Source organism: Pinus tabuliformis, chromosome 3_2, assembly GCF_031772625.1.
Source record: "Pinus tabuliformis cultivar Carrire ecotype Pingquan chromosome 3_2, CPIR1, whole genome shotgun sequence".
NCBI classification, from domain to species: Eukaryota; Viridiplantae; Streptophyta; class Pinopsida; order Pinales; family Pinaceae; genus Pinus; species Pinus tabuliformis.
The window spans coordinates 168,155,255-168,167,052 of NC_142302.1; the positions used below are offsets into that span (position 1 = coordinate 168,155,255).

Here is an 11,798-nt window from a genome sequence, read left to right on the forward strand (position 1 = left end):
AATATGACGGGACAGGGGTGGGGCGAGATGGGGCGACACCTGCCTACCCAGGACAAGCCGGATATTTGGCTTCTGATCAACGGATCTCTGCATTTGAGAAGAGCAGGGTTCATTGGCATTGTTTTAAGTAGTTCCGGATATCATATCCTGTCCTCCGCTCCGGTTCATGCCTCAGCACGCTCCAGCATACCTCAGACTTCGGCTCTCTTCAATGCAACAGTAATGGTGGATCGCAGATCGATAACCAGCAATATGTGATTGCAATCAGATCGCATCGCAATATTGGCAGATCGCAGAATGGGGAGACCTAAGGGCAAGGCCTTAACCAATAGCGATATGCGATCAGATCAGACCGCATCGCAATATCGCATCGGCGGAAACCAAAGGGCGGAGCCTCCACACTTTCACATGTGCGATGCGATGACGCGAACCCGACGACAGATCACAGAATGGGGAGACCTAAAGGCAATGCCTTTACCTTTAGCAATATGTGATCAGATCAGATCGCATCGCAATATCGCATCGGCGGAAACCAAGGGGCGAAGACTCCACACTTTCACATGTGCAATGCAATAACGCGGAACCGTCAACGGATCGCAGAATGGGCAAACTAAAGGGCAAGGCCTTTACTTCCAGCGATATGCGATGGCAATCAGATCACATCGCAATATTGCATCAGTGGAATCTAAGGGGTGGAAACCAAGGGATGGAGAATAGGCAGGGGCTGCCTGATGATAGTACGAGGCCGGCTGTGGCTGCCCAGGTGTTCATTATTTGGATTTTTTGTTTTTTGCTAGTGTTGCTAGGGTTATGGCTTTCTATATAGACTAATCGTCAAGGAACCATCTTACTGTTTTTTTTTTGGGTCTGGACTTGAGAAGTGATACCATTTTTGAAGTTTCTACTCTCACTAGATTGGTTTCCCCAATGTTGGGGCAGTCCAGATTTTGTTGATACTCTACGATACCTTGTTCGAGGCCTTGTCCACTTTGTATCTTTCTCTACATATTAATAGATTACTTTTACTTATAAACAAACAAACAAACAAACAAAAAAAATCATATGATTTTTTCCATGGAAAGGATCAACAGTCTCATTCCAAAGTGGAGTTTAAGCCCTCATGCAATTCGTTGAAGGGTTAGAATTTTAACTATGTTAAGCCCTTCTCTAGATACAAGTTGGTCAACACCTAAAAATGGCTAAGATACAAAATCCCCTATCAAAATTAAGAATAAAATGTGGAATCTAAATCCAAGCTTCACAATTTGGCTCTATAGAATCACAACTATTTGGAAAGCTCCCCTTGAACCAAATAAATCTATGTTTGCTTGGCCTTTAATTCATGCAGGGCTAATCCTTAAACCTTTTAGATGTGCCTATGGTTGTTTATGACTTCTATGAAAATCTAGAATCTTCCAATGACCATTTTTTGTTCTTCCAAAAAATCAAAGCAACCTAAACTAGGATGAATCTTATAGTGCCCTTTTATCTGCAATGTTGTTTACTAGTATGACATCCTTACAGACAAACATCCCTGAATTGTTAATTTCAATATATATCCACATTTGTTTCACACAGAAATTATACTGTGTATGGAAATGTTGTAATGATGCTATTAAAGAATAAGGAAGTTATATAAGCTTTTCACTTGCACTATAGTAATTGTAAACACTAGCTTGTTCCTGCAAATACAAGCTCAAATCTTTGCCATCAACTGGATTCGTTATTTTCTTTGGGGGGTAGGGGATGGGCACTTTGTACTATGACCAAAGTTTCACCGAACCCCACTACAAAACGTTCATTTTAGTCTCATCAAAACTTGGGATAACCACATTAATTATGAGTAAAAGCACACAGAAAGAGAGAGCATCAACTGCTAGCCATGTGGCCAAAAAGAACCACGTCATTCATCCAACAAATAAAAAAATTCAATGTATCACACTCAAAGTTTCGAAAGCCAAGCAATCGTAGCAACAGGTGGAAAAATGATCAAACCCACTGCCAAATGAATTCATAGATGATATTAGCTAGCTTGTAGAAGAAGATGTTTATGTTCCAACAAATTCTAAGCCTATAGTTGTGGTGTTGAATGCCTTTGAAACTATTTTACTACAGCGTCAAATGTTGCTTAGTTGGTAGTTTATTGTACAAGGTCGCCTTTTAAGCCTTATTTTTTACATTATAGCACTAGTTTAATATAGCTCATAACGTCAATTTTCTGTGCTATAAGCATTGATTGAAAATCTAGGCTTATTGGAGGTACTTTATTTTACGAGTTTCACTCCTTCATGGTAGGATATATATAGCCTATGCTTTTATGAATATCATTTATATAGATAGTTCCATTAATGGAAAATAAAACCATATTTCAAGGGAAAAAAGAAAGAAAAAAATGGGATCAATTACAAAAGTGGTGTGGCATTCTGAGATGGTTGAGAGGAGAAAACAAATAAAGATGTACTAAAAGGTCAATTAGTATAGATGGATAAGTGAGTGGGAAGAAGATAGGCATCTACCTCCCAATCATCCTAACAACCCCTGCCCTGAACTTTATTAGGTTCTCCCTTGCATGGCAATGTGCACTTATTGAAGACTAGACAAAGCAAGGAGTTTGTAAATTTGTAATAGGGTCGATAGGCAATCCCAAGCACCTTTGGCACATGACATGAGGATCTTCAATTGAGAAAAGGTGTGGCTTGATAGAAAACTCTATAGCAAGTCTTTTGTTTCCCAACAAAGGGTTTGTGAGGTTAAGGAAAGGGACTAGACCTTTATCACAACTTTTGCTAGGTTTTGCAATATGACATTGTTTGGTTTAGAGCTAACAATGTGATTAATGTGTGCTCTTTTTTTATGGAGGGCTTGTTCCCTGGTTTGAAGCAAAAGACATAACCAAATCAATTACCCACAATTGACAATGTTTGATGTATTTGCTTTAGACTTAAGATGATGCCTACGATAATCGTCACATGAAAGATAACATGGGGATATCCTCCTGAGAGAACGTATGGCTTGATAGCAAACTATATGACAAGTTTTTTGTTGCCCACAAAAGGTTCATGTGGTTGAGGTAAGGGACTAGACTTTTACCACAACCTCTGTTAAGTTTTTAAATATGGCATAACAACACGATTCACGTGTGCTCCATTTTTGTATGGGGTTTATTCCTGTTAATTTTAGGATAACAATGGTATGTTATATGCTTAGAGCAATTTTACTTCAATTTTCTTTATTAGCCCAATATCATATCTAGTATAGCAATCACGTTGTTCCCCTGGTTTGAAGCAAAAGACATAACCAAATCAATTACCCACAATTGACAATGGTTGATGTATTTGCTTTAGACTTTAGATGATGCCTACGACAATCGTCACATGAAAGATAACATGGGGTTATACTCCTGAGAGAAGGTATGGCTTGATAGCAAACTATATGACAGGTCTTTTGTTGCCCGCAAAAGGTTCATGTGGTTGAGGTAAGGGACTAGACTTTTACCACAATCTCTGTTAAGTTTTTAAATATGGCATAACAACATGATTCACGTGTGCTCCATTTTTGTATGGGGTTTATTCCTGTTAATTTTAGGATAACAATGGTATGTTATATGCTTAGAGCAATTTTACTTCTATTTTCTTTATTAGCCCAATATCATATCCAGTATAGCAATCACATCAACATGATAGTAAAATGCAGATAGAACATAAACAATAACAATAGAAGACAAGCCAACACAAGAGGACACAAGATATGGCACCAGCAAGAGACAATCCCCAATGTGGGGAAACCCTTGATCAGTTCTTCTTATAATTCTTCAAAAGTTCAACAGAGAGAGTACAATTTACAATATTCACTTGCCCAGACTGATTAGTCAAAACAGCAGAAACAGAAAGCCCTAACCAAAAAGTCAACACTAGTCAACAAGGTTGAAATTGACCTCCAAAATAGTTGGTCAGCCTTGGTCAACTCGGCCTCCAGTAGCAAGATAATGCAGCCCAAAACAGTTCAAAAATAACCAGTCAAATTTGGTCAACAAAAGTCAACGCAGCAACCTAATATTAGGGCAGTCAACGCAGGGGTCAAACTGCATTGGTTTTTGTGCCTAAAACAGTGGCCAACCCAAATAAAAGTCTCCCTCACAAAACCGAAGTCACACAAGGTCAACGCTAGTCAAAGTCAGCCTCTTGGAATTTTAGTCTCCTGGAAATTTCAGTCAAATCTAGTCAATGCAGCAACTAGAAAAGTCAGTCTTCCTTTCGCACATGTGGAGAGAGAGAGGCCCAGAAATCCGTACCCAATCAGGATAAGAGAGAGAATGATGAATGAGATGAGATGCCAAAAGGAGGAGCCATCTTGTATTTATAAGCAACGTTGAAGGCTGGAGGAGGCTAATTTGATGGCTGGCCAACCTGGACAATTTGTCCATAATCAAAATAAATTCATAACTTCATTTGTACATGTCATGATGGGATGATCTTTAGGTCAATCCTACACCTCTCAGAAAGAGGAATCCAAGAAAAATATCAGTTGCCTCATAAGAGCTGTCCAAAGTGATGTTTGGCCCTAGTTGCCAAATTTAACAATTCCCCTTGTTTAAAGCAAAGGACATAAGAATATCCACCAAATCAGTTGTCCACAGTCAACAATGGGAAATGGATGTCCCTTAGAATTGAGTTGGTGTCTGCAACAATCTTCAATGGCAACTATGACAGCGTATCATCCATTTGATGCCATCACTACATGCAAACCAATGGAAGGTGACTCTATCGTTAGTGTTTGTGAGAATTCAGAGTAATTGCACATTGATGCAAGAGAAGATTTTTGGAGTAAGATAAGATAATTTTATCAATGTCTGACAAATGACCAAAAAATAGGTCAATAGGACTACAAGATCCACTTAGCGTGAATAGAATGTGGGAGTGCAAAAGCAGCTCTTGATTAACATTGAAAGTAAGATAAAGAAAGCGTAAGAGAAAGCATAGCCTATATAAGTGTCTAGCTAACAAGCCAACTCCAAAGTTATATAATAGCTACACAAATGTAGTGATATAGAGTGAGACTTCGAAGCTAGACATCTCGAAGTTGATCAAGGAGATCGAGAAATGAGGATGATGTCAGAGTCTCCTGACTGAGGGTGAAGGGAATGACCAAGGTGTTGGCTCATTATTGAAGTCATCAAACACCAAAGTGGGATCCAATTGCACAATCCTAGGGGGGACATAAAAGCAAGGGAACCCTACTCTCCTACCATCCAAGGTCGAAGAAAAGAAGCTTCAAATTGAACTGGAGGTAGTCCAATGGGCAAGCCGCACCTTGAGCAATATACAATGTCTATAAGTGAGTGTGCTCCCCAACTTGGGATTTTCAAATAGGGTGTGGTTATAGTTTCAATGGCAATGACAATCGCCATTTTCTTTATTTCATTACTTGTATATCATGTTCCTTTCGTGGTTTTGAACAGACATGCTACTCCCTCAAATGAAGGGTTGTGTGAAGCAAACAAAAAGTGTTGTGTTTCTATGGCACCCCTTGAAATTGTCTTTTGTTCGCTATAGAGCATTAAAGGAAACTTTATTTAATTATGTGCTTAGAATAGGTCACATTAAATACAATGATATTTACAAGTATTCTTAGGAGCCTATGCCAAATACACATTATCATATTATTTTCTTTTATATTATTTTCTTTTAATTACATAGTGCGTCTATTCCATTATTGTGGCCACATTACATTCATTATCCCCTTGAGTACCTCCCTGGGTACCTCATCACATAAACCACCACCAAAAGGCTTTTGTTGAGATAGTTTGTTAACTCCATGCTTTTTAAGCATCCAGTTTCTCACAATGGTTTAGAAAACCTGCTCCAACTGCTTTTGATTAACTGTATTGAAATCCTCCTAATGCAAAGCGTGTTCCAAATCATCCTCAACTAGAAATATGAGATGTCTATACCAGATATGAAAAGAATAGATGATAAATGACGAATTTTTATATGAAAACATTTGGCGTCTAAAGGCTGTTTTCCCCTTTTATAATTACAATATACATTTCTATCCCTTTTGTAAAGAAGAAAATACAGACTGTGTGATCGAATATAGTCAAATAAGTCAATGCCCCTTCTGTAATTACAGTATTACACTTTTGCCCTTTTTTGTAAAAAAAAATACAGACTGTGTGATCAAATATAGTCAAGCCTCAATGGTGGCTTGCAGGTTTGGTAAAAGGGAGATAATAACATTGCCCCACTGAGGTTCAAGTCTCAACAATGACACACTTGTGCCTGTATTTGTGCTGCTATGGAAGTGTCTAACACACACAACAACAGTTGGGACCAGGTACAATTCCTGGGCATCTTTGTCAGAACTGATACCCTTCACTCATGGGCTCTTAGCCAAAGGAATCTAATTTGAATGTCGTTAGTTACACATCATGATAAGTGGAAGTCACTCACAAAAAAATATATCAAATAGTTATCGGAGTAAAAAGGGTGGAATTGCGATTAAAACTTAGCAGAATTCACAGTTCACTCACACTATTCCATGTTTATATGTACATTTACTTAAATAAAATATTATTTCCATATAAGAAAACAGAAATCTAATTTCTTTGTTTATCTTTTCATCAATAATTTCTACTCTCAAAGTGATTCCTGTCGAAAAGGTTAAACGTCATTTCCTTATTTTCAAACATGCAATTTCTTGACCCTGTCTTCCGTCCAGTCCTTAAGTGCCTCAAAGAAGACTAAAATATCACTTTACTTCATCACATCCAACGACCTATTGTTAGTATTATTACTGTAGACAAAAAACTTGCATTCAGAGTGCGTCAATTTACACCACGCAATAAAGGAATTAGTTATCTGATAGAGAAATCTGAACATATAATCAAATTTTTGAGCAGACATCGCACAGATCTTGCTTACTCAAACTCGTCTCAACGAAGCCTAAACATATCGCATTCAAAGATGAAATAATAATCAACCGTAGGCAATCAATTGTTAATCAGCGACTGACTAGTGCCTGGCAAATACCACTGAATTTACATACACTAGACCTAACCCTCCTTTTAAAAAATTCATTAAAACTCACCCAAACCCTAAGTTCAACAATAACATAACAAGATAATGAACAGCAGAATTACGGACCTCCAAAAATCATTTTGTGACTAATCAAGTCGTAAAATGCATAGGAGACCACTAGGGACCCGGCCAGAGCCGACAAAACCACCTTCGCCGACATCTCTTCCACACAGCCTCAAACTCAGCCTGTTTCGCATAGAAAACACATAGCTTTAAGCCCCAGAAACCTAAAAATCGAATGAAAATGATAGATTATGCAGATCAGAGATGCCTATGTTAGACTCTCGGTAAAACTGACCTTTCTGTGATTATAGACAACCTAGATATACACAACCATAAACGCTTTCTCCAATGTACTTAACAACCAGATAATTTTGATCACGATTCAAAGCCAATATGCATATAACTTTAAATCTCAATCGAGGAAAAATGAAGCAAATCTCTAGCAGAAAAGGTCGATAGGGCATCAAAGAGATCAGATACACAAAATACAGCAAGTATATATTGTATCTGCAAAATTTTTACAGAAATTGACTGGCCAACTAAGGCGTAAATAGCAAATTACCTCAAACGACAGGACTCCTGATGGCCTCTGAGCGAACAAATGTGAAAAGTGAAATGGACGGCGCTCTTTGCACCTTACGACCATTTAAAGAGTTACAAGCTCCGTGCCCCCGGATAATTCCTATAATGTTATTACTATTTTATTTTACAAATTTCCATTGGACTAAAGCTAAGCTTGAACTTACTTTACAAAGGTTTATTGGCTCCTATCACTTCCCTTACCTTAAGAGTTGCATAGTATGCTGGCACAACTTTGTGATTGAAGTTTTATTTCGACTTATGTTTTCTAAGAATATTGGACAAGCTCTTTCATACCTATAATACTTATGTTGAAATAAATTTGATGGGAAAATGGTTTATTTTTTAATTTTATTGTAATTTTTGTAGATAAGAGAAGATAAAGATAATTATATTTATGTTCAACTAATGACCACAAAGTAAGTCAAAGGGATTGTTGAGTACAATGATGATTATACAAAGCGGGAGAACCAAACGGTCTCCTATAAAAGATACAATGCATGAATTAAATCAACATCTGGCCCTAGCGGAGAAAATCAATGAGCTAATAGGTCTAAGGATCAGACCCATCTCTCCTAACATTTGAGGTTGAATAAATAACACTGAAGAAACTCAGCAAAGTTTGTTGGCCCAATGAAGAGTCACTAGCAAGTGAAGATTGTCCACTGAATCGTTCCTTGGGGGGGTTCGTGCATTGCTTAATGTTGGAGGACCTAGTCCGTCTCCCAGGAACAGATCTGAGACAGATCTGCTGCTGAGATCTCGTGTGGCAGGGTGAGGTCCCACGAATACTCACTGATCTGGAGTCTGGATACGTACTGGTATCAATCGATCTCTTGGTGCCCCTTTGTGAAGGTAGTACCCTGAAAAATGTCGTGATCCTTTATGTGGGGTCTGGTCCGATGGGAGGCTGAAGAATATGCGCTCGGAACCTGAGAGCCTCTTGCATATATAGGGCCAAACATCTCTGATCGGGATACCTGAAAAAGTCGGCGAGGGTCCGAGATCTCTGAACAAGCAATGAAACCTTCCTTTGATCTCGTAGTAGACATGGCATCTAAGAATGAAGTGCACCTCAATATCCACTTCCTGTAAATGACATAACTAGTAGAGTCTATCTGGGCTATCCACCCAGTGGTCCGTCTCTACCCGAAGTCTATGAGAACCTACTTTGAACTCGTCTAGAGGAATGCGAAGAGCATGCATCTAGTGGTGAAACGTATACTAGAGTCGAACAATGAGCCTGTCTCTCAACTCCAATAAGTGCTCAGTGTAGAAGGCCATCTTTGGGCACAACCTTCTTAGAGGATTGACCTAGGTGACATGGACGAACTGCATGTAGATGTCCTCCATGATGATCTTGTTTAGCTCCTGTCGAGTAGGTAAGAGGTGACCAAGAGCATCTAAGGAATATCGAGAAGGAGGGAGACAATCCAACTGAATTCTTAACATATTTTGATAAGGTTAAAAAAGTAGTTCTTTTTTATGATAGTTTATTATGGTGGGGTTAAGATGTCTCAAACCATAAGTTATTGTTATATATGGCTTATGGGCTATTGAATATATTCTAGGTGTTATAATGTAAGGTTTCATCCTCACCTTTTATAAGTTACTCCAACAAGTTACCATTTCACCATGGTTAAAAAAGTTGTGATTAGAGTTTTATTTTAACTTCTCTTTTTTCAAGCATCTTTAACAAGCTATTTCATATATACAATATTTATGTTGAATTGAATTTTATGACAGGAGTAGCTGCAAAAAGTTATCTTCTTGAGATGAGTTATATGTTAATGAAAATTGTTTATTTGCAATTTGTAGAGACGATATCACTTTGCCCATTACACACTTCGCTATTGAATATATACTCTTTAGATCCCCTTGGGTTAATTCACAGTTAGCTCTTAGAGATTGTGGAATGAGATTGACCATCAAATTGGTCAAACATATAGAATCTACCAATTATGCCATCTCTAAGAAATTGAGATCGAGGAGCACTTGCTTTCATTGTCTAGTTTACTATGAGATCTGAGTATGATTTCATTGTCTTTTCAAAAGGCTACAGAGGCCCTTCGTATCCACTCTTCTATCCTATAACCACATCCACATCCTGTGTCAACTCCCACCTAGTGGATTACTTCCTTTTTATGGTACTCCCAACTAGGGGAACAAAATGGAAAATAGATAGAGATTACCCCAAATTAGTGAGGACACAACGCATTATTTCTACCTCCATGAAGCTCTTCTAATCCTTCTTCTAACTAGGCATCTATTTGAGCTTTATCCATTTAACTTCGAATCTTAGAAGAGATGGTTCCAATAAACTAGGGTAGCCTCATATTATTGGCGCCATAGATTTTATATCCATTTACCTTTTACATCTATCTCCTAAACCACCTCTCCATCTTTGGAGTTAGTTATTTAGGTTTTAGATTATACTTCTATTCTACTTTTACATTTTGCTTCGTGTTTTTTATATAGGAGCGACTTTAGCTCTCTCACTTTTTATAGACATCATTAGACCTAACAATCCCATTGCCATACTTTAGTCAGTTATTGAGCATTAATACATTAGCTTATCTTATCTTATCCATCTCGCAAAATGTCATTTTATGTCTAATATATGAACCAATATTTATCCCTAAATCCCATGTTGCCCATTTCAACGCTACACTTAAGATTCTAAGAGATACACATGTCTTAGAATATGGCAAAGATTTTTGCGGAGATAGATATAAAGCAATTCTTTGACAAGATGGAACACATGAAACTAGTTCATTAGTTAACTAAGATAATCCCATACTACCCAAATGCAAAATCGGATGGCATTATGTTTGCTCATGGGCCTCTCTAGAGGACCATGCTACTTTGCATCTCAATTTAGAGGTGTAGGAATATTACGTTCAAATTAGAGGTATGGCAATGTTGAATGTATAGCCTTGGCATGCCATGTTATGTGTGTTTAAGTTCTAAGGTGGGAGTTAAAGAAAGTTTCAGATGCAACCAACATAGATCCATCTTAACTCCAGATCTACTAAGCACTGAGAGGGATCAAATATCTCAAATGCAAACCTCTTTTTGAGTGCGAAACTTGAGGAAATGTTTGTACCTTGAGAGATTTTATTTCTCTCAACGCTTGAGAGGTCCAAAGTTAAGATAAATCTATGCAAGTTATTTGTAATATTATTTATATTTATATAAATTCCACTTCTCTATATATAGAAATATTTGTATTTTAATTTGGCTAGGGGGTTGTGCCCACCACCCCATAAATGAAAGGAGCCTTACTAGTGGGGGTGGTGTGCCTGTTCCTTGCATGCATAAGCATGCAGCTGAAATTTAATCCTTGTACAATGCAATCAACCGAGGAGATATCAAGCGAGGGAGGATGAGTTCATGGCAGTCACCCATAAATTCCACTTCTCTCTCTCTCTCCATATATATGTGTGTGTGTGTGTGTGTGTGTGTGTATATATATATATATATATATATCATTCAATGGGGGTGGATCATGAGATGAGAAGGTGGCTAGGGGGTCGTGCCCACCACCCCATAAATGAAAGGAGCCTTACTAGTGGGGGTGGTGTGCCCACCCCTCGCATGCATAAGCAAGCAACTGAAATTTAATCCTTGTACAATGCAATTAACCGAGGAGATGTCGAGTGAGAGAGGACAGGTTTATGGCAATCACCTAGGTTGGTAGAGGTTTATTTCTCTATAGTAGGAGGGACTAAAGGAAAAAAATGTTACAGAGGAACTGGAGTCTCTTGAGGGAAATTGTTGCAAGGAATACCAAGGCACCGATTCGAAGATTACATGAAGGGTTGACTGGAGGAAATTGTTAGGGAAGTGGATGGGCGACACAGAGAATGGGGAACAAGGAGGATTTCCTAGTCAGACTGAGTCTACAATCCTAGATGTGGCCAAATTGAAATATCACAAGGCGTATCGCCTAGGTCATGAAGCAAATGAGCTCCCTCAACATTGTCAGGTTCCCCTAAACTTCCAAATTTTTCCTTTGAACTATGTCTGGTATTTGCTTTGGAAAAGTCTCAATGGCCTGAGTCCTTATCATTTGTAATACATGCACCAAAAACCATTGATTATTCCCATAGTTGTGTAGCCTTATGTAGTGGGTCATTG

The 11,798-nt window shown here is 38.3% G+C and overlaps 1 protein-coding gene across 2 annotated transcripts in view; it reads right to left on the minus strand.

Moving 5' to 3' along the window:
- LOC149180327 (ozone-responsive stress-like protein (DUF1138)) overlaps positions 1-7,795 on the minus strand; it is a 70,316-nt gene extending 62,521 nt beyond the window's left edge. Inside the window, exons 1-2 of one of the 2 annotated variants that reach the window (XM_089416024.1) lie at positions 7,642-7,795; positions 7,143-7,262 (exon numbers count right to left, since the gene is read on the minus strand). In XM_089416024.1, coding sequence (XP_089272150.1) covers positions 7,143-7,236 — 94 coding nt within the window. In that variant the 5' untranslated portion in view covers positions 7,237-7,262; positions 7,642-7,795. Of the gene's footprint in view, positions 1-7,142; positions 7,263-7,374; positions 7,566-7,641 lie in introns of those variants that run through there. The other variant, XM_089416026.1, reaches the window with a different exon arrangement.
- Positions 7,796-11,798: the final 4,003 nt, after the last annotated feature.